Source organism: Pollicipes pollicipes, unplaced genomic scaffold, assembly GCF_011947565.3.
Source record: "Pollicipes pollicipes isolate AB1234 unplaced genomic scaffold, Ppol_2.1 Scaffold_5724;HRSCAF=6776_pilon_pilon_pilon, whole genome shotgun sequence".
Taxonomy (NCBI): Eukaryota; Metazoa; Arthropoda; class Thecostraca; order Pollicipedomorpha; family Pollicipedidae; genus Pollicipes; species Pollicipes pollicipes.
The window spans coordinates 6,907,949-6,930,932 of record NW_023596746.1 but is presented as its reverse complement, the minus strand read 5'-3'; the positions used below and the strand labels follow the sequence as shown (position 1 = coordinate 6,930,932).

The window sequence follows — 22,984 nt, the reverse complement described above, 5'->3', positions numbered from 1 at the left end:
AGATATGGGATCCCTGATATTTCAGCAAAGACCAAACCGGTAATCCTAAGTAATCCGATGACCCCAGGGCAATGCACGGCACTTCGCTTCTTAGATATCGAATTAACATGCTCATAAACAAAACATGCTCCACATTACAGATAGGACGAAGACAAAATGACTTAACACTAGCCGCGTTTGTATGAGCTATCGAACAATGCGCTGACTGCCTTGGGTGTGTCATAGATGTTGTAGCAAGATGTGCAGACTACTGAGAATTTAGGTGACGTATTTTACTGTAATTTTAGGTGTCAGCCTTGCGGTCAACATATAAGTAAACAGACTGATAGATACATAAGTGAAAAAACAATACGTAAGGTTCCGGGAAAAAATATCACCGTCCTGGGTCAGCGGGGTTAGTAATCCACGTCTTGTTAGCCGTCACGCCTGCTTTACGCCACATGAGTTCGTTCGGAGTCCCCATGTCGGATACAGCGGCGACCACGTGGAGGCTGAGCGTCTCCAGCACGTTGATGACATCCGTCAGTGTTTCTTGGGTCATCGGTTCATCGAAACCGTAATATAACGGTTGCTTCCATGACCCACAGAGGGACCGAACCAGGAGCAGCTGCAGTTTCGAAGCTGACAGCAGCTGGTCGGCAGGGAAGTCGTAGCAGACTCATCCGTCCAGCGCCATCTCGCCGAACGACATAACGCAGAGACGCTAGATGTCACTCATGCCCTGGGCGGCCGCCTTCAGAACCGTAACGGCTGCCTCCATCACCCCTGGCGTGACGCGAAAGTGACGCGTCCTCCAGGACAGGGTGAGTGAGGATGGGAACGGCAGGCGCAGGACGGAGTTGACGTATTCGTAGGCTTTGCGGCTCCTGCATCGCAGGCCTAATGCACGAGATAAGTCCTGATTTGTCCACTGCACTCGACGAGAGGAGCAAGCAACACTGCGGAGTTGCTTGCTTGTCAGCACTCCAAGCTTCACCAACCTGTCCAGCGTCGACGCCTTCCCCTCAGCGACTCTCAGACGCCTCTTCATGGAGAGCATTACTCGCCGCCCCTTTCGTCTTTTTCGGTCCAGCGTCGCCTGCAGGTGACGAGCCCGGGCTTTCATTCACTGCCCGAAACTTGGTACGCGAGACGACTGCGTCATTGCCAGACAGTGGGTGGCGAGAAGTCGAGACCACCTCAGCTCCCCAAGTGCTGCCAGAACAGCCAGCTGTGCTGCAAACGGAAGGGATATGCTAGCCTCGTTGAAAAATGGTGCAAGCATACCTTCATTGACACCAGCGCAGTAAACCGACAATTTTACGTGAGGTCGAGGCAAACCTACATCCTTAGGTCGAGGCGCAATGTATGACAATGGGCCGAATATTCCTTTTCACAAATATTCCGAAATGTTGGCAACGGTTTTTAGTCGGTGGCATCAAAAATTGGAGTCTGAGCCGGCTACTCTTTCGTGAGAAAGTTTTGATTTCGAGCGTATTCAGATAAGCTACACTTAAGCTACTTGCTTAAGTAAGCTACTTGCTAGTTACACCCGTTTCGACGGCAAGTAAATGGGAAAATGTCTTTGGCGCATACAGCTAGTTTGCACGTATTTTAGGCATCGCCCAGCGTTTGAGTGTTTAATGCATTCAAATATCAATTCGGACGTTTCCAGAACATGACATATGTTTATCAGCATAATTTCGGCAGGGACAGCCCTAATATACGTGTATAACGATTTTAGGCCAAAACTGAGGTCAATAACTACGCAAGCCCACGATGCATGGCGTAGAATGGCGGAAATACCCACCACCGAGGATACACACACAATTTCGGCACCCCTAGAACGGTCATGGCCACCAAAGGTTGCCTTTGTTCGTATGACATAAACTGGGCGTGACCAGCACGGTGACACTCGGCAATTGATGCTTTGAAGCTTTTCAGGGAGGCTTGTTTACCTGTTTCACCATCTACTCACATGCAGCCCCTCGCACTTAACAGCATTCACGCGTGCCACACGTGTCCCAGTCAGTCAACAATCAACAGCCACACGCGTTGTGTGCCGCTCATGCGTTCTGACCTGGATGGCACATGTTCAAGGATGTTTTTCCGCGAGCCGAGGACTGAGCGAACCAGCGCCTGCTTGGCTCGATGGCTAAGTCGTTCACTTCTTTTTTCTTGCCTGTTGGATGGGGTACGAATTAGTCAAGTTACACAGGGATGAACAAACGATACTAGAGTGCGCCCTAACGCCATTATTTAATGTTTCCATCGGCACCATTTCTGCCGGTTGGCGGGGGTGTCAGTTCCTATAGGTGCCAACATACATTTTTAGGGTTTCAAGGTAACTCTATGGGGTCGTGGGGTGTCTTTTAGGCTTTGACGGTGTGGCATGTCTTCGAGACTAACGGTCTAAAAAGCAAAGTAAAGGTGGCCGCCCCGACACCCCTCCCCTGGCTCCGCCCCTACTCTTATGTTTGTGTTTCAGTTTTTTGTTATAAATGACCACTGCATTCCAAGGGCCCTTAAACCCATACACCAACACTTTTCGGGAGGGGAAGGGCATGGCATGCAGACACTGACGCTATCTTTCAGCTGAAACTGGTAGCAGGCAGATGCACACTTCACTGGGCTGATGAACAGTGGACCAAAACCGTGGCCAGTGACATCACAACCGTTTCTCAGTGGCGGCACTTCCACTGAGGCACTCATGGCACTGAAACCTATCGCCATAAAAGCCCGTTTCTTACAACGTATTTCAGCACATTTAGTCCCTACCCTCAGCTTATCTAGATTGTGATTATCCATGCAACCGTCGAAATGCGTTCCAACATTTTTCATAATTGCAATGTATATTTGTCAGGCCCGTAGCCATACCAAAGTACGAGAAAGTGCATGAGCGCCTCAGTATTAGACGGACTTACATCAATCATGATCCATTTGTTCCAAGCTGGCACAATTATACTTTCCAATTATTTCTCAAACCGTTAGCGACCACAGCACAAGGAGGGGCTATATGTAATTCTTATTGACAACCCCATGCCTAAGCATAGGAGTTAAAAGAAACGACGCTGGTCGTGTACCCCAGATCCCACGGGATGCTAGGCACCAAGCGCACCCGCCTGTCTATGGGTTCGATATCTGGCAATGATACTTAAAGAGCAAAGAAGCATAGTTATCTGCTTCTGCCCATCAGAAGCACGGCTATATTCAACTACGCGCCGGACCTTGGGCACATGGATACGCTTGACACACCTTAAGCCACGGTTATTGGCTAAACTTTTGGCTATGTCCAAAATGCCGCCAACACCTCGTCCAGATATCAACATCTTAAGCCTATAGATATTTCTGTCCCGTGCCCTTCAAATTCACGCCGGCGTTACCGGCACCGGGACAAGTCAACAGAGTACGTAATCAATAGATCTGAATGTGAATTGACAACCTAGTTACTTGGAAGTACGTGAATAAAAACCTGGCGTACTCCACAACCAGAGCGCAGTTTCCTTTTCAGCCGGAGGGAGGTGAGCCACCAAACTTGGGCTCCCCCTCCCAGCTCTGAGAATACAGTGGGCCGAATCCAGTGATGAACCGTTCATTGGCTATTTTGGGGGTAGGTTTCGTCATCATCATAATTGTCTAAGGGGAAGGGCACGTCGGTGTGTGTGCGTGCGTGTGGTGTGTGTGTGTGTGTGTGTGTGTGTGGTGTGTGTGGGTGTGCGTTGTGTGTGTTTGTGGTGTGTGTGTGTGTGGTGTGGTGTTTGTGTGGTGTGTGTGTGGTGTGTGTGTGTGTGTGTGTGTGTGTTGTGTGTGTGTGTGTGTTTGAGAGAGAGAGAGGGAGAGAGGGAGAGAAAGAGAGAGAGAGAGGGAGAGAGAGAGAGAGAGAGAGAGAGAGAGAGAGAGAGAGAGAGAGAGAGAGAGAGAGAGAGAGAGAGAGAGAGAGAGAGAGAGAGAGAGAGAGAGAGAGAGAGAGAGTAGAGAGAGAGAGAGAGAGAGAGAGAGAGAGAGAGAGAGAGAGAGAGAGAGAGAGAGGAAGAGAGAGAGCGAGAGAGAGAGAGAGAGAGAATACCGACTTCTAACATTCTGAGATGTTTCTACGACGATAGGAAGAAAAGATTTGGCCTGGCCTAGCCCCTTCTCCCCCCCCCCACCCCACCCACCCGCCTGGGCTGTGCTCCAGGCCATAACCATGAATCCGTCTGGATGGCCCGTTTCATGCTCCCATTTCAGTGCATGGGTTGTCTCAGTGGGCTGGCGCCGCCACTGCTGTTTGCCGGCTGAAAAATGTACGATAACAAAGGCACGGCTCTCCGAGGCTCCTCCTCCCCCTCCTTTGTCTCCGCCGGTGAGGTTCAAGGTCTATCATTTGGGCACAGCAGCAGTTTTTCACCACGATAATACAGTATGTAGTCCCGGAATTTGGCGACCACGAAAAAAGTTTTATTGGAAATCTCAGACACTACCATGGACAGTAAGACGAAAGGCGCAAAACCGGTTGATTAGCAACGAGGCTTGCACATTGATAAGTGAACACGTACGGTACGCAGCTGAACGAACTAAAGCACCGGGCCAAACCAATATCGGTAGCTCATTGATGCGCTGAGCACTGCCCTTTTTCGCGGTTGTGGGGTGTGTTAGTAAGTGCACAGTGCGTAGACGTACTGTCAACGGGATTAGGACTCGCTCATACAAACTTGACCTCCCCCCCCCCTCCCCTCCTCGTCGCAAAGCACCGGCTACGCCCCTCACCCTCACCCCCTTCGCCCGTGTACCATGGATGGCGCTGCCACTTGTGTGGTAGTTAGACCCCACTTTGCAGACAAGATTATGGTTAAAAAGTTTCGTTTGAATCTTGAATTGAAATCAACAAACTGCACAGAGCGGCTTAGATTATGCACGCATTAGTGACGGTGAATTGGGCTTTAAAAATTTTTTGCATAAAACAGACGGGCATTTTCTTTTCAAGCAGAGCACATTCACTTAGGCGTGCCGGCGATGTCCAGTTGCACTGAAGGAACCGCACTTGGTCGCAGGCGTGGTTTTACACTGGGCATGAGACTGGCCTTAACCAGATAGCCAGGGTCATAGTCATGATCTTGAAAATGAGCCGAGCAGATTACCGCATTTTCTACATTTATGGCGTCAGCCCTAGAGCAGCGGTGAACCCATGTTTTTAAGACAGTTGGATCGTTTTTTGGAAACGTAAAAAACGAAATGCCTTTACTGTGCCGTTTAGTACTCTTGCAGGAAGCCACTGCACAGGATGGCATCTTGCTGCAAAAACCTGCCTTTGATGCTAACTTGCCAGAAGCTCACACGCCACTTCGAATTTCTTACATCCGCGACATAACAGCACGCACCGAGGCCATGCATCAACACAGACTTGATATCACACTGCACGATATCAAATGAGACCACAACACTCCTGCGCGACTGCTGTTTTCCAATTGACGCAGTTGGCGTTGCCATGCAACGCCGCCGCGCAAGCTGGTGCGACTTTGTAACGTCACCGCCTAACGTTAACGGGCCGCCAGACCGACCAGTTTCTCAAGCTGCGATGATGACCCCGTGCTACTGACGCATTTCATACGGTTCAATGCCATTCCGATGAATCAAGGCCAACGTTTGCTTTTTTGTTTTGTTTTTGCTTTTGCATTCTGTTCTCTCCGGCCGCGAATTCGAGGGGGCACCTGACCGACAGACTGTGCCAGAAAATTACCCAGAGACAGAATCTTAGCAAAGTTCCCGGAATGGCGTTCGGTACTGCCAACACGGATATCGGTCCTAGATAACGTTCCGTTCTGAGGGAGAATCCCCGTAATATTTTCACAGCATGGGCAAGATGGAGAGTCCTTCCTAGCTATGCAATAGCTATGATCGTTGGCTGTGCGTGACACGCGGGAGACGGACCCATGAGTTTATTTCCGAGCTTGCCGACCGTAAATGGGGAGTTTCTGTGGATGTTTGTTGGTTGAATAATTTATTCAACCAATAATCAATATCATTTGATAATTAATATTAGTTGAGATAATTATTCGTTGAATAATTATCCCTCGGCCGAACGCGCCAACAATGTCAGTTGAGTCGAAGGGAATGTTCCACGTTTCAATGCATTAAAGCGAGCATTACTTAAGATGAACTAAGCTTGCCTATAACTATTGGCACAGTTTTAAGTGGAGGGGACTGCTCAAGACAACAAGGCTCTCATATTAGTAAACATCGGGGGCCCAAAGTCAAGTTTCAATGTGTCTGACAATCAAGCGTTGTTGGATTCTCGCCAGGGCCTTGGTCGCCAGCCAGTCTGAATGTGGATTGGGGTCTGGATGCAAGGGGCATTTTTAAGATCAGGATCCATTGCGATGGTTACCGGACACGTTTTTAATGTTAAGGAAACTTAGGAGCGTCTTAAACGCCCAAAATGTACTGAGGCGTCCAGTCACAGGGGTTCCTATTTCCACAGGAAAGGGAGGACATGACCCCCTATCCACACAACTGCGAGTCCGGGCGTTTATTGTAGTGTTCCGTTAATTACAGAACTTCGGCATTTGTCCAAAAAACCCTTCCAATATTTCGTTGAAATGTTTGGAAATGTCGGGCATGTAATTAAGTGTTGCTGTATGTTATCAGGAAGGTGCTATGGCATTAGGAGCCGTTTTGGTAGGTTTTGACTTTCTCTTCCTGGGCGTTGGGTGGTGACATTCGGGTTATTATGACTTAAAATTGGCTCTTCGCAGACTTTTGATAAGCAATGAACAATGAGTAACGAATGGGACGGTTATTCGCCGCATTCGGAGATGGATCTTGGTGTTTCCATAAGGTAAGGTTCAGCTTCCTTCCAAACATTTGTATCAACGCCCTAAGTTAACATTGCCATTGTTGGGTGACCTTGTCCTTGCAGGTTTGCAATGCTCCCCTGCTATGACTTATCAGCGAATGACGCTTTGCACCATTTATGCATTTTTCAGGCCGTCAACCACTGATCCTTGTCGAGGCAGCTGGGGTCTGGGGTCTAGATACATGCCACGTTTTATCCTACTGAAGGAATTTGCAGTGATCAACGTCATGTATTCACAAAGCACACCGAACATTTCATTGGCGATTCCTCAACACTCAGTTGAATCCGCGTAAAAGTATCTGCGATCACAGCATCAATAAATTGCGGTTCAAGCGCGGTTACCACGGACCGACAGCCTGAAGTGAGCGCCACACGTGCGCATGAGCACCTAACGATGCACGTAAAAGGAGGAGTATGAATATAGAAAACATAAACGTACTTCGAGCGATGCTTGCTACATGAAGACAACCTGCCTATACCTGCCATTTATACACACACAGCAATCGGACCCCCCACCCCACCCACACGCACTTAGTTTTCACGACATGGATGTTCACATTGGAAGTGCTTTTGTTTCGTCGTTATAGCAAGGTCTTGGGAGCACGATAAGATAGCTAACAAGTTAACTATCATAGGGAAGTTTTATGACGACACAAACATGAGGATGAACCCGGTTTCAGACCACATTGCACACATTCGCCTCTCTTTGCACTGAAGCCAACGCACAGCTATTCGAAAATATCCGATGTTTTTCGGCTCACGCACATTTCTCTATTGTACAAATTGAAGCAGACTAGGCGGGACATGGTCAGCTTAGGTGATGTGGTCGTTGGACTGGGCGCGGCTGCGCGCCCCTCTGCGCCGCTGCCTCATCGCGTGGGGGTTCTCGGCTCTCACGTCCGTGTCGTCGTCCACGTGCACCGGCTGGCCTTCGGGGTGCGGGTCGAGTGAGCCGTGCTTGCCGATCAGTCAGAATGCCTGCATCATGCACTTCCCCTGCAACCCAAGCAGCTCGGCCGGGTGTGTTGTGCATTGATCATTCGAGATGATACGAGGCACACAAGGCATGCAAGAATGACAAAAATGAAGCGCGTCGCCGAGAACCGGGTGTGTCAAGGCAGTGGTCGGCAGCCGATCCGTTCAGTGAGTAGTACGGTTCCCGTCTCCAAGCGATTTTCCGTACGTCACATTGTGTTAGAGAGATTATCAAGATTATCTGTGAACCACAGGCATGCCGACTTGTTTGCGGTATTGAAGCGGATTTCCATATAATGAATGCCTACTTTCCATTGGAAGATAATGCTGCAATAGCTGTTATCACAGCGTGAGAAGTCGGTTAACCACTGTGGTGCTGAAACAGGACACCAGCCCAACCGTTCGTCGAAGGTCTCCTTGTCCGAGTCGCGCGCTCCGTCCCGCTGGGTTCCTTGGAGTGCCGTGCTTCCGCCCTGAGACACAGACACACACCGGCTCCGAGGCCTGGCGGTGGGGCTGCCGAACTCCTCAGGACAGGCGCTAGCCGACGGTGTGGAACATCGATGGGGCGCTTCTCTGTCGCCGGTGTGTGGGATAACCAAGGATGGGCGGACTGCCAGCGTTGCTAGCCCTCACGGGATAACATTCTCCCGCGTCGAGACTTCTTCGGGATGGTCGAGCCAGTGGTGGCGCGGCTCCGTCGCCCACGGCTGAGGCCTCTGGTGCCGGCTGTGCGGGCGCCGGCTGTGCACCAGGCGCCGCCCTCGCCTGATCCGCCCCTGCTACGCTGTCGCGTTCAGGCCGGTCCAGGTGCCGGCCGGGCCCACACCCCAGCTGGCAGCAGCTGGGGCTGGTCGAGATGTGACAACACCTGACTACCGGCAGCGAACACCAGCCGGTGCCAATGACAGGAGATGCGCAGGCTGCTCATAATCTGGGAGAATCCTCCTGCCCCTCCCTCATGAGGACCACGGCTGGTCCTGGGGCGCGTCTTGCTGTTCTTCATCGCGGCCCATCGCGCCGAGCGGTCCGCGCCTCTGGGATCCGGCCGCTGTCCAACGGACGAACTGCGTCCTGCGGCTGACGGCGTGACCGCGGCCTCCTCCTCCGCCGCCTCCCCCCCCCCCCCCCCCCCCCACCGTTTGCGCTGTTCGGTTGCCTTGGCGTGGAGCCGACGACTGTGCCACCAGCCGGCCGTCAAAGCTGAGGAACCGCCCGGCGCCGACGTGGCCGCCGCCGGGCGTGGTGCGGCTGACGGCCCGGCACCGGTCGCAGATGCGGACCAACTGGTGGCGCCCGGGCGGGTCAGGTACTGGCGCAGCTCGTCCATATCATCCCGGGCCGCACCGCGTCTACCGACCGGCCACTGCGCACTCGACACGGCTGTAGCCTGGCCCACCTTACTGCTGGCATCGCGCCGCGTCACGATGTCGCCGGCCTTCAGCCGCAAAAAGTCGGTCAGCATACGGCACGACGGGCACAGCTTGGCCGGGAGTGAGGCCGCCTCCACCAGCGACACCGCGATCCGAATCAGCCCGTCCTGGCCCGACCGGCGCCAGGCGCACTTGATGCGCGGGGGATCTCGCCGGACCCGACTGCTTCACCGCTGTCAGCCGGATCATGCCGAGCCCAGTACCAGCCTGCAACATAGCAAAGCACGTGTCAAACCCAGAACGCCAGCTCACAGAGAAACGAACGGCTCACCACCTACGAGCTCTGTGATACGTCGCGCACCCCATCAACTGTTCGCCAGCGTCAACATACGTCAGCCTGCGGACTTAACCCCGCCGTAACAGCGGGTGCCGCCCTCTGCAGCCGGCTCTTACTAGACGGATGACGCAGCGAGGAGCCTGGCGTGACGTCAGAGCCGGGTACAGCCGAAACACCTCGGAAACATGGGGCTTGCACCACGTGGCATCCCTGGGAGCGGACGCACAAGTGGGCACATCCTGGCTCATTCAGGCTGCAGTTTACTGGCCTACAACACCGTCCCGTCTTTGGCTAAGCTTAGACTACCGATCGGTCACATATTAGCCGCCTCGGCTGGACTCGGGTATGCGGAAAGCACACCGAACTAAAAAATAACAAGAAGACTCCCAGGATGTCCAGGCCACGTGGAACTCCCCCAGTTTACAACGTTCCCCATCCAATCGCCTTCGTCACGTCCCCACCGGTGAGCTCGCCGCGTGACACCATCTGCTGAACAGGACTCGTATCGGGACAGGTCCAGCACTCTCAGCCAGGACCCGTGCAGCCGGTCCAGTGTGACGTCCGTCACATTCTCCAGCCCGTACAGGTGAAGATCACGCGGCTCCCTGAGCCGGGGCAGGCAGCTAAGGCCAATAGCTGTCAACCCGCGACACTCTGAAACACACAAGGTGGACCGGGTCCAAGGCATCAGCATTATCACGTCATCGACAGATGACGTCAGAATATTAACAGCAGCTGAACCGCTGGGACTGTGAACAAGCCGCCTTCCGCAACTCCATGGCAGAGCCACAGTATGCGGAGTTGGGAGCGTGTACTGATATGGAACAGCTGACTCCAGTGCGTCACTTCAATTGCACTATCACTGTGCTGCCGCTATTGGCATTGCGAAGCGATCTAGACAAGGTGGAACGTAAAGCCCGCCATCTCAACACATCACGGGTACGCGTCGCAGCTTTGCAATACGCCCTCATTTGGCAGCATGGTGCTGTTCACACATTCATCCTGATGACCTGGGATAGTGTGACGTTGTGCTCAAAATATGAACATGTTACGTCTTATCCATCATCGCTCGGTGTTACCTACGTAACGAATTCGCCGTAAGCATTGAGTCATGCACTCCGTGTCCCCCACACTACCCCTGTGTAGCATATTGACAACATAGACGATTTGTTTAACAAATGCCTGACAATGTAAGAACGACGTGTGTGATAATCGACAGCTGTTGAAAGCTTGGCATCTAAACTGGCATCCGTATGGTCCAGCAACGTCGGCAGTCAGGTACGAATGTGCACGTAGTGGTTATCATCATTCCAAGTCCAGAGCCCCGGCCCCCGCTCACAAACGAACTTGGGATGCAAAGAACTCGTCGGTGTTGGCGATGAATCTCCATGTAATGTCATCAGTTACGATGCACGAACTGCATTGTTAACAGAATATATCGTCTCGGATGCATGACCGCAATGACTACGGTATCTGCGTGATATGGAGTATGCTCACCGCTCACGTTGAGTGTGCAGGTCTGGCAGCAGGCCGAGCAGCCCCCCCCCCCCCCCGGGTTACGTCAGTGACGGAACCAGACCCGGTCACGTTCAGGTATCGGAGGTAGAGAAAGCCGGCCGGCGGCAGGCAGAGCTCCAACCCCGGGTGCAGATCCCTCGCCGGCAGCCGCTCCAGCTGTGGACAGCCGGCCAGCACCGCCGCAGGGTCTGCTGCCTGCAGCCCCCTCACACCTGCGACGTCCAGCTGCCGCGAGCGAGGACAGCGGGTCAGCTGACGCAGGCACGCCGGCTGTAGATCTTCACATCTGGCCGCCCAGAGAGCCTCCAATGAATCGGGGAGCAGTGATAAACACTCTCCCCGCACGCCACTGTCCGCCATGTCCAACCGTCGCAGGGACGGCGGGCGGCGTAGCAGCACCGCCGCGCACCGCTCGGCAGACCCAGGAGGCAGCGTGACGGGCTACAGCTGAGCACACCGGGTGTCCAGTCTCTTCAAAGGTTTTGCGTCCGCACCGAAATGGAACAAATCCACTTCCACTCGATGTCCGAGGAGCCGGGCTGGAACGAAACACGGGTTTCAGTTTCAGTCGGCGCGCCACTGTGCATTCTGCCGCCTCTGCCCTCGCTCCCAGACTCCGTCCGATGACACCACGACTAAGGTATACGCCATTAAATGATAGCGCTTAGAGGTGTCTGTCGTACTCACACTGACAAACGCACAAAACACTTACAGACGGCGTCAACGGATAACGGCGATATCGGTGACCAGCTACGTTGGGTGCTGGGCCGTCGCAGACCGTATGCGGCGTAGCAGCCGCTCCAGGCGCTCATCGCTGACGTGCAGCATGTCGTCTCCGGCAAGGTGGAGGCGGCGCGCCAGGCTGTCGTCCACTGCCTGGAGCCAGCGACGCGACACTGCCGGCACCGACCGAGCACGCTGTACAGCGGACCGCAGCGGCGCAGACGACGGCGATGTGCGACAGGTCAGCATTTCCACCGATCAGCACACTCGACAAGGACAACGTTCGTCGCGTAAGCGTGGCAGTGAGTTCTCCACTGACATTCGTGGGCCCCGGTCTTGTTTAACTTCACTTTTGCCCCGAGTTGTGATTTGATATTGTTTTACATGCAATGACGAGCTCGGCTATAGCGCCATTCTGGAGTTATTCGACTCCCAGCCTTAATTCCTTCATGACTCGCACCACCACCCAAAACTCTGCCATTATATAGAACAAAACGTGATTCACGTTCGAAACTTGCGCAAAGAGCATTGCATTGGTTGAGGGCCAGCTGATCAGTAATCCTACAGTACAATCCAGTCAATATATATAGTAATATATGCAGTAATATATATGTGTATATATATATATATATGCAGTAATATATACAGTAAAATACAGTCAATCCTACAGTAAAAGGTTTCGGCGAATTCGCGTGACAGCAGCCTCATGTTTGCCGATGTTTGTTTTATGCACAGAGTGCTTGAAACCTTCGTAGCATTTGTCACACTATGATTCTAATCAATATGCGCATTGCAAACACTTCAGAATACATGCTGCAAAAGTAGGGCAATCGAAAAGCATTGCTTTCATAGAGCGGCTACTTCAAAAAGAAATTATGAGTTCTTCAGAAGGATTTCAAGAAATCTGGTATTGTCTACCGGATCGGGTGCGTCTGATAAGTGAAAGGTGTACAAAGGTGACATACTCGCTTGAAGAGAAGCGCATATCATCACGCTTTTTATGACGCGCCAGTGATTTGCATTGGTGATATTAGCGGCTCAGTCCTTGTTGAGCTTCACAAAGTGCATTAACGGACACAAGTCGGCGACTGCGTTTGCCAGTGATCCCAGCTTTTCAGTATGCAGCATAAGGTCAGCTTGTAATATGACAGAGGAAGTTAAGCATGGAAACAAGGAGATCTAAAAGACGCTGATTCACACTCAGCAAAGTTGCGTTCAAAACGCAGAAATTGATCGAAAATGGAAACCTCATGCTGTATTGCTGGTTTGTCTAGGCCTTTGACAAAGACAAATTTGATTTTTTAAGCACTTAAAGTCATGAAAGCCAAGCCATATGTTTCAGGAGTATGCGTTCACATGAACCGAGATACTGGCTATCGATAAGCAGTCAAACTCTTACATAGGTGGCGTGATCATGAATGAAGTGTGGCTGTCGTATACACGGGCAAACTATTGAACTGACCGCAAATCATGACATTCTGGGTGAAAGCGCCGGATCATCTGCCAGTGGTGTTGAAAACCCGTTCGAATACTGTGACCGGGTTGCGTCTTTGCATGGCAGAAGTGGAACGCCCCGAGAACATGAAAAAAGCGTCTGAGGAGGCAGGAAAGAGTCGAAAAATATCTAAATCAGCCAAGAAAAACATCGTTAAGTAGGCAGTCTTTTGTGAACATCAGAACGAACCTACATGGCGGTAAGCGCACCTGGATTTCATCACAGGGGACTCCGAATCAATTCCCACATCGGGCATATTTTCGTCGAGGCGGGAAAAACAGTTTGGCCTTAAAATTGCATTGTGACTCGGAGTTGAATTTGAGTCGACGAATCGGAGTCTTACAGCTGGGTCAAGTCAACGAGTCGGTGGATCAGTTCACATACAAATGTAAGAAACAAAATGTCTGCATGGTAAGGCAGCAGCTCCACATTTGAAGATACTGAAGCAATCATCAGATGATGAGATAAACTCACCAAACTATTCATGTGCTATTAAGTGGAAAAGACTCCTCTAGACAACACGATTTCCCCATTTGGTAAGCACCCTACACATTGGGTCATTATTTGATCGCGTCATGGAACATTTGTATGACGTTGCGGTACTGCCCAACTAGCTGTGTGAAAAATGTCACTCGTAGTCCTCACTCGTCGAAAGCAGGCACTAGTGTCACATCGTTTATATTGACGCACGAGTTCCAACTTTAACCACTGCTCTTTTCAGTGGATGGCCTTTGCCGCCCGCTGTGCCAATCCCAAACGCTACTTTATAGTGACATGCATACCAGTAGATGTGTTACTTAAAATAAGTGTTCTACATTTGTATGGGGTCTTGAATTGGAATGACCATTTTGACGAGGATTCGGTGCAGTTCACAGCCATGCCGTTTTTAAGATAGAAGAGCTCTGGCTTTTTAGATTGACGCCCGAGAACGTATGCAGACCACACACTAAGGCCACCCAGGCATGCATGATACCACAGAAAAGTCACGCGGATGCTGCCATCTCATCGTCTATGTAGCGCTCAAGGCCACAAACAATATTTTAATCGAGCTATTCGTGTATGACGTAAGTCCAGCACGATCTCTGGGATCAACGGACATCAGTCGGCCCTTCATCCAACGCAATGCTCCTTGCGCAAGTTTCGAATACGAATCACGTTTTGTACAATATCGTGGCGGAGTTTGAGAAGTGGTGCGAATTACGAAGGAACTAACACTGGGAGTCTCAACTCACTCAAGAATAGCGCTATAGCCGAGCACGTCAATGCATGCATACAACAAATCATAATTAGGGACAGCAGCTGAAGTCCAAACAAGATCAGGGCCCGCGAATGTCAGGTGAGGGCCTCTCGCATTACTCGGGGACCCTGAAAGAATGAGGGACGAGCGGTATCGGCCAGGGCGGACGGTGCCTAGCAGGGCATCCTTTGTCGGCAACGAGCCCCCACGCGGCCATGGGCACATTCACAGAACAGAAACTTGAACGGAACAGCAAATATCAGAGGACCTCTTTCGCTGATCGGTGCCGTCTGGCAATGAAAGGCGGTGTGTGAAACGCCAATCAAACGGGTCATAGCATAACTACGGAATGGCCCAAATACCGAACGGGACCCTTCGCATACTGTTTCAGCCGGTGAGCCGATGGCCTAATAGTCCGATGACTGGGGTCCCTGCACTATTATTGAACTCATCCATGTCATACAATGAACAGACCACGGGTGCAAAATGACCTAAGTAGTCGGCGCACCATAAAACTCCAATAATAATCATTACCAGTGACCAACCCACCAAGTTTCCCTAAAGCTATTCCTGCGTCTAGTTGATCATGCATCTGAGAATCATGTCCACTGGGGAGGGACGCTTTAAGACTTGGAGACAATTTGGTTTTCTCGAAAGCAACCATAGCCGTCAGTTTCGTTAACGCAGGAGCAAATGTCGAATGTACGTCTAAGTCCTGAGAAGTTGGTCCCACACAATCGGCCAGTAGCTAATTTTAACACCTTGGCCCATAGAAACTGTGCTGATATGCTCCCTCCCCCTCCCCTTCCCCATGTTCCGTGTCCAAAGTTGGCCGTATTTTGTTACCTCGCTTTTTAACAAGCTTTGAGACCCTGGGCCCAGATCATGTAATTGGTGATCTAAAAAATCACAAATGTCTGCCAACACGCTAACACAAATGAGCCTCCCTGGCCTTCACAGCAGTGAACACTTCTCTCAGCGCACTAAAACAAGTCCTCATTTGACCTCTTGCTTGCCTGAAGTCCAGTGGGTTCGGTCCTCAAACAACCGATGCTCTGCATCATCTAGTTTGATCTTCTGGCGACGACGAGAAGATCTACCAGTCAACTTTTGCTGATCCCCTGTGACCTCACTCTGACCCGTGACCTCGCGCTCACCTGGCGTCGGCTGCCGTCGGCCCGCTCCGGCAGAACCCTGCTCCCCTCTAGCTGGACGCCAAGAGCGCTCCTGGCTCGCTCTGAGGCGTCCAGCTGCGCCCGGAGTCCGGTCCTTAACCAGAGTTCCCTCTCCATGGCGCACCGTCGTTTCGCCGATCTTGGGCTGGTAGCGCCGGATCGCCTTCTGTACCCCGACAATCGACTTGCTGGCGGTGTCAAGAGCGATCTCCAACTCGTTGATGTTCTGCTCTAGTCTCTTGAAACGCTTGGCTTCGACGTAGTCCTTGGTCTCATTGAGCAGGCATTCCATTGCGTCCGCCGTCTGCTGGAGCGTTCGGCTGCAGCCTGGGGGGGGGGGGGGGGGTCGGGGTCGTGCCGGGTGGGGTAGCGGACACGGCTCTAGTACGTGAACCGCCCGAAGACAGCAAACTGGGCGTAAGGGCTTGATTATTGGAGAAGAATGAGCAACTGTAGATTGGCCCGGGTGTGCGGACGTCAGAGGTACGAATGGTAGCGTCTGGCTGCAGCCGTTCCACCATTGGACGGCCGCGTACCTTCTCCTCATCGTGGACGTTGCCGAAATCCTCCCCGGTCTGGTCCGTCGCGTCCTGAGGGACGTAGATCGCCAAGGTTAGGCCAGGCTCGGTCGCAATATTCGGCACGGGTCGGTTACTGACAAGAATGATTGTTCAGTTCCGCATGCTAGTTTATGCAGTGCACAATACTGGGCATGATGCTGGCAGGCGAGGTACCCCAAAACTAAAGTGTGACGATTGAAAGCGTAAGTTAACAAGCGCAAAGCAAATCAACGAGGCGAAATTGCTTCATTGCGGTTCAGCCTGTACCATCTGTTCTCATTGACCTCAATCGTCGCCGTTGAAACCACTCCCGGATGTTCCAGCCAACAGTTGTTGGAAATAGCGTCAATGTTGAGCACCCGATAATCATGGCTAACGGCAGACAGCTTCGATAGAATTGCTACCAGCACATTTTCCACCAACGGCATCTAGTCATGGCTGACCATGGCTTCTCGAACACACCCATAGCAGGTGAGTTAGCAAAATCAAGACAGCCGTTCGCATCGGTCAGACAATATTTGTTCTCCCACAGGCACAGAAGACAATGGACCGCGGAAGACTTCACCAAGTCCGAGGGCTTCTGGCCACCCGACAATATCATTCTGTGGGTCGGCCAACCTACCTTGTTGTTGTCAAACAGGACCTTGGTCTCGCGGCGGATGGAGCAGAGCTGCCGCTTTGACCCCTGGTACGCAGCCTTGACTCGGAGCGACTCGTCACTGTAGTTGGCATGTGCCATTCTCGAGGCGTCCAGCTCGGCTGACATGCCATGCGACCCCATCTCGTCCTCCTCACATGTCTGCAATGTGGTAGGACGAATATCATTTGGCTGCAACTGTACAGGAGCTGCCCAAAGTTACCTCCACGCTTACATATCCTGTCCACTGATCCATGATTTACAGGAAATCCCTTGCCTTGTGTCTGGAATTTACCTGCTGACTTTTGTTAAGATTTGGTCCGAACACTTGCGAAAAAATTGAATTAAAAACAAACCATTGCTAATGATTAATAAGTAATGGACGGGCATAAGAATTTAATCATGACGTTACGTAACAACCTTGAAGGACAGATTTTGGCGGTGCTGGCGATGTTGATGACGGGGTGTTACTGGTGAATGTCTTTTGCAGGCTCATTCAGTGGGACGGGAACACTTGCCGATGGCACCCTGCATTTAGTTAGGTTTCCACAAAAACTCGTCACCTTTTTTTGCCGCACCTGAGGTTTGCCTGCCATGCAACGCATAAATTGGAGCTTTTTTGGAATCGCTAATCATTGTGATAACAAACAGTTTAGAGCAATGGGTCATCATAACAAGTCCTGATGGCGAAATGGTGCATAGGAAATGACCCAGCATGGCGAAATGAAGCATGTTTCTCGCCGGCGTGAATGGGCCATTCATGCCCAGGTAACGGGGGCGGATACATGCAGCAGTGGTGACACGACCATATCGCATTCTCAGCGGCTCTGTTCAATCCCGGCCGAGATCTCCCCACCATACTCAGCATCGTGGATGATCGTACTTTCGGAAACAAGCGGTTAAGAGGCAACCTGACATGTCGTTGGCCTTGGATGCCCCACCACCATTACAGGTACATTTTATCCTTACCACCATTAGCATTAAAGTTGTTGCGGTTAATGGCGTTGAAAAGTGCGTTTCACTTAGGTTTCATGACTCCACTTGATACGATCGTGGCCTGGCATGACAAAGAAGGCGTTGTCAGCAACGGGGACGCTTCAGGTAAAGCCTCTTCACACCTTGGGAATGCACTACACAAGCAGGTCTCGGGCCCATGGAATCAATAACGTGTTACGAAGCGCCCATTTATAGGTTCTCGCTTATTTATAGGTATTAGAACTACATATAGGTCTCGTTCGTTTATAGGCACAGACCTGTTAAAATGAGCTCAAAGGTCTGATTCGGCTTCAAACTAAACCTTTAAAAGTGCGGCATCTGATGAGCATTATGACTAACATTAATGGTCCGTCCCGATCGCTCAGTTGTGCGCCTGTATTTCAACTCGCCGACCCATGGCAGGGTGGGTTCGAGTCGCTTTACAAGCTCCACACGCTTCGAGTCGCTTTACACGTGAAAGCAGCTATTTCAGTGACCAAGTGACGTCAGAGAGCTGGACGGAACGTGCAGAGTATAGCAACACCTTGAACTTTAGCCATCACATCATGCTGCTGGCCATGCCTTTCTCGAATGGATGGTGCGATTAGGGCTACACTGCTGCTTTGCGCAGGCTCTGATCCCAGAATTACATCCATCGAAAAGGCTTGGACATAAAGAAATGAAAATAATATTTTTCTCCACTAGCAATAGTAGCACTGATGGTGCGATCACCTGCCGTGTCAGCAGGTCAAGCTACAACCAGTTGGTGCTCTCTGGGTCTGGCTGATCTCGGAAGCATGGTCACTGATCGTCACTTGGTCTTCTGAGCTTGACGCCTCAACTTGTGACAAATGGCAAGAGCGCCGCTGAAACTTGGACGCCTCTCAGACAGTTTATTTTATTTCATCAGCCACACCGTTGCCATTTGTATTCTTTGCATTTTATCATGCGCTATTCCAAAAATGAGCTGATCCAGCAACTTGCCCCCGAGGATGTCTCCAAAACAGCAGTAATCAGCATATTTGCGGACAACAGCAGCGTCGTCAGTGACTTGTTGGCCAGTATCACGGACACGCGAGCCTAAGCTACGCCCGCTGACAGGGAGGTGGGCACTCTAACTGAGTGGGCTCCAGGCAGGATGGGGTTTTGGGGATCCCCAAAATGCTGATGTGGGAATCACAAGGTTAATTTTGAACTTTTGACCCCAGATGAGCCTTCCCATTGTCAAAAATGATTCAGTCTGAAATTTTTGGAATGGATGGATTCCTAGGATATCCCGATGCTAAGTGGTTCTTGTTGTGTGAGCCCTGGGCCCCATCAGCCAACCATGAAATCCCAGGTCAACAGTAGAATTTGGGAACAGAAGTTTAATGTTGCAGACTGATTGGCATGTCAGTCCTGCACTCTGACATCACCTGATCTTCAGTGCTTCCCCTACCACCAGCTTGGTGCAGACAAATAGTGCAGGTGCTTGGTGCAGATAATCAATCCAGTCACAAGCAAATAGCAAGCTCCTAGAGTGTCTAGAACCCACTGTGCCACAGGTGCATGGATCAGAAGGCAGGTGTTCTAATCAGCTGAGCAATTGGAATGGATCCAGGTCTCCAAGTCACATCAAAAATTATTATGGCAAAAATTTTCCAAACATTTCTTTTTCAGCCCAAACAATATGCCTAAAAACCTCCAGCTGGCACAGGCGGCGGACAGGCCACGCCACCGGGTGGCATTGCCAGCCAGGCGTCCACATATGCCCCGATGCACTCATCATATTATGTACTGCTTAATATCCATAATAAAAAATAAACATCAAATTCATGCCTCCCATGTTTTGTGCACGGGTTGAGAGCAGGCAGGGGAAAACAATGACAGGGCATAGACTCAATCATTACATTTCTACATGAGTTGTTTTGAGCAACTGTAAATTATTTCTCAGGTGCATCTTTTCCTTGAATGTGTAGGCCTCACCAAGTACCAGATCCAATATACTCAGCACATGAGTAACAGAGCAGAGTGGGAACACTTTGCATGAAAAGTTCCTTTGCAAAAGAAGGTTAATACAATGATTACTGATTCAAGGAAATAAGCCCTCATTTTCACAAAGATTCCAGAAGCCAATATGCTGGTTGCTGGTTGTCATTAAACCCCAATAAACATGAGCCAATGCCATTCAACTCAAGGAGCCATCTGCAGCATGGCATGTGTGTATCTTACATACACAGTGAGGAATGCTTGAGACGTAAATGTTGGCAGCATGTATAATCCTATTACTTGACACACAAGGGCACATCATAGATCAGTGGTATACATGGACATGTTTATCTTGCCATGACTGCTGATGAGGTGCAACTGCCCAGGAAAACAAAATTTATTGGCAGACCTTACCTTCAGGATGTTGGGTCAGAACAAAGCCTAAGTGGTGGGGACAGCTGCAAACTGCTCCCCCTAACCCACCATTTGTCAATGTTCACTGTAGATATAGGCATGAGGTGCAAGCAGTGAGTGTTACACATGTCTATACCTAGAACATTACAATTGAAAGGCAGTGTCTGAAACTTGTGTCTTAGTGTTTTTAACCCCAAGACATTTTGTTCCCCATGAATATACACTGGAAAGAATTTAAAAATTGTTCTCTGTGAGCGACGTCAGATGAAGGCAAGCTGTTCGTGCGACTTCACCAGCATCGCGCACAGCACTCAAGACTGAACGAGGGACACTGATTGCGGGTTACAGCCGAATCTCTACCATATCACACACAATCTTTCCTTGCAATGCATTCAGTACCCAGGTCTGTTGCTGCTCATCAGCACATGTTTAACCCACCTGCCGTCCAACGCCACCGGCGCGCCCACAACCCCCGATCCGAACCCGCGCACAACACGACAGCGCCTCTTGACGGGCGAGGGAGATGCGTAGAGAATGCCTCACACACGGCATGATCCAACGTTTCTGAATTGCGCGCTGAAATCATTGTAACACAAGAAAAATTGATACGAAAGTATATGATGTCATACTTACATGCACCTCTAAATATAGAGTAAAATTCTAATATATTGAAAGATATATAATTTTCGTTTTTTATATAGCAATTAATCGAATTTGTATTTGAAGCTACCAAAAATGGGTATTGTAAACAACTTAAATTGGTGACGTCAAACCCCATCCCAAACACGCTTGGTCACGCGGAAACGGCGTCTTTGCGTGTCTCCGGCTGTTGAGGAGGATTTAGCTTTGGAGAGAAGGCATATTCTCTACCAAGAAATCCAAGCTGAAAACGTGATGAAATGCAAAAATGGTCATTAAACAAAAGTATGGAATTTTTCTATCGATCTACGCAGTGTCGCTGCAGAATCATGAACTGAGTATAAATCTAAAGCAGGGTTTCTTGTTCTCCGTTGAGCATAACTTTTGCTAATGTGTTTATTTAATTATTTACGTTTTTTGAAATCTAGTTTTTATTTTATCCGGGTATTGCTGACCGATATTTTTTACAAAATCATTAAGATCCTAAAAGGCAACACAAAAACCGATAAATAACCTGCAGCGACTCTGTCGTTGAAGACTGCTATTGCGTGCGCGCCAGTTACGTAGCCGACCGGCCGTGTTTCGTAGGAGCCCCACGGGTAGTGGTGGTTGCGCGATTCGTCGATATTGTGGAAAAAGTCAATGTATAGATTTAGCTTAGTGTCATACACTGAGGAAAGCATTGGTGGTGTAGTTTTGTACATAATTTTGTGGAGCGAGTGAGCAGAGAAATATATTGTCCCAACCAAATGGTGCCAGCCATGTTCTCCCTGGTTTTGACCAGGTTTTTCCTCGAAGTTGGAGAAGGGAAGGCGTATTCTTCATAGCATATTCCTTATTCCACCAACATCTTCATTTCCTCAGTGAGAATGTGCCTTCTGTCATCTTATCCACACTTATTCCCAAATTAAGTACATCTAGGTCAGTACAAGCCTAGGGTTAGAAGGATTGTACCTTGGCTAGAATGTAGCTGCAATAACTACTATGCCCCAGATACTCCCATTTTCATTGTGGCCTGCATGACATTTCAGTTATAAACCTAGCATTATATGCTCTGGGGAATGGTGTAACTGGTGTACAACATCTTAAGCATCTGCTTCTATCAGCATTCATTGGGACTGGCACCTTTATGATGATACATAAATGTCAGCAACTTTCTATCAGCTCCATAGCTTAAAAAATACAGTAGGTGCAAGCATGGAATTAGGCAGGAAACACTTACTTAGGAAGTTAAAAGGTCAGGGTGTACTTTCCTACCTAACGTTAGAAAAAATCATTGTACACCATTTGTCGTGTTTAAGGCAGGACATATCATAAATAATCACAGAACAAGTAGATTCATGCTCTTGCCTTCAAATTTTTTATAATTACGATGGCGAGCTCCCGAGCGCCGCACACACGCAGCACCCGCGGCACCTGCGCCATTACTGCGCGCGGTCACATTACTGCGCATCAAGCAGCATCAAGAATCATAAAAATGTACAGGCCAAGGTAACAAGAATCCATGAAATTTGATCCTCGACGCCAACCGGACGATGGGTTGCAGGGAGATTGGGTGGGGAATGTAAAGCAAAATGAGAACATGGCGGCTAAATAAAAGCTCACTATATGGCACCTGTGTATGGCATGGAACATGGACGCCAATGGGATGCTGGGTTGAAGGGGATATAGGGTGGGGAGGTTAGGTTAGGTTAGGTTAGGTTCTGGTGTATTCTCAGGTTAGGTTAGGTTAGGCTAATTTAGGATGTGTTCTGGACTATTCTGGCCTGTGTGTTTCATAAACGTACCTAAACTCGATAAGAAACGATTTTGGTTGTTTCATTACTGTTAGCCTGGTCCCGTACATTTTTTATGGTTCTTGATAAGCAGAAATATTGTGCTTACGCAACAACGCAGAAACGGCGCTTGGGAGTCGAGGCGGTGCGGTGCGGTGCGTGCGGCGCTCGGGAGCTCGCTATCGTGTTTATGAAAATTCGAGGGTACGAGCATGATTCTACCTGTTTTGAAATTATTTACGATATGTTCCGCCTTAAACACGACGAATGGTTTACCTTGGTCCCATACATTTTGTAGAGTTCTTGGTAAGCAGAAATATTGTATTTACGCAACGGCAACGCAGAAACGGCGCTGGGGAGTCCAGGCGGTGC

At 50.2% G+C, this 22,984-nt stretch overlaps 1 protein-coding gene across 3 annotated transcripts; it reads right to left on the bottom strand.

The window, feature by feature from the left end:
- Positions 1-9,441: 9,441 nt before the first annotated feature.
- On the bottom strand, positions 9,442-20,707 carry LOC119103436 (uncharacterized). Of its 3 annotated transcripts, XR_005094764.1 has the most exons (7): positions 20,637-20,696; positions 17,811-17,898; positions 16,827-17,003; positions 16,181-16,234; positions 11,727-11,910; positions 11,227-11,553; positions 9,442-10,150 (listed from the first exon to the last, which is right to left on the bottom strand). XR_005094764.1 is itself a non-coding variant. In XM_037226965.1 (6 exons), exons 2-6 carry the CDS (start codon positions 17,820-17,822, stop codon positions 11,456-11,458), a joined length of 525 nt encoding a protein of 174 aa, XP_037082860.1. In that variant the 5' UTR covers positions 17,823-17,898; positions 20,637-20,696; the 3' UTR covers positions 11,061-11,455. The 3 variants fall into 3 exon arrangements, 1 of the variants encoding a protein (XP_037082860.1); XR_005094765.1 differs by lacking the exons at positions 9,442-10,150; positions 17,811-17,898 and adding an exon at positions 15,627-15,971 and having other exon boundaries at positions 11,061-11,553; positions 20,637-20,707; XM_037226965.1 differs by lacking the exon at positions 9,442-10,150 and having other exon boundaries at positions 11,061-11,553.
- Positions 20,708-22,984: the final 2,277 nt, after the last annotated feature.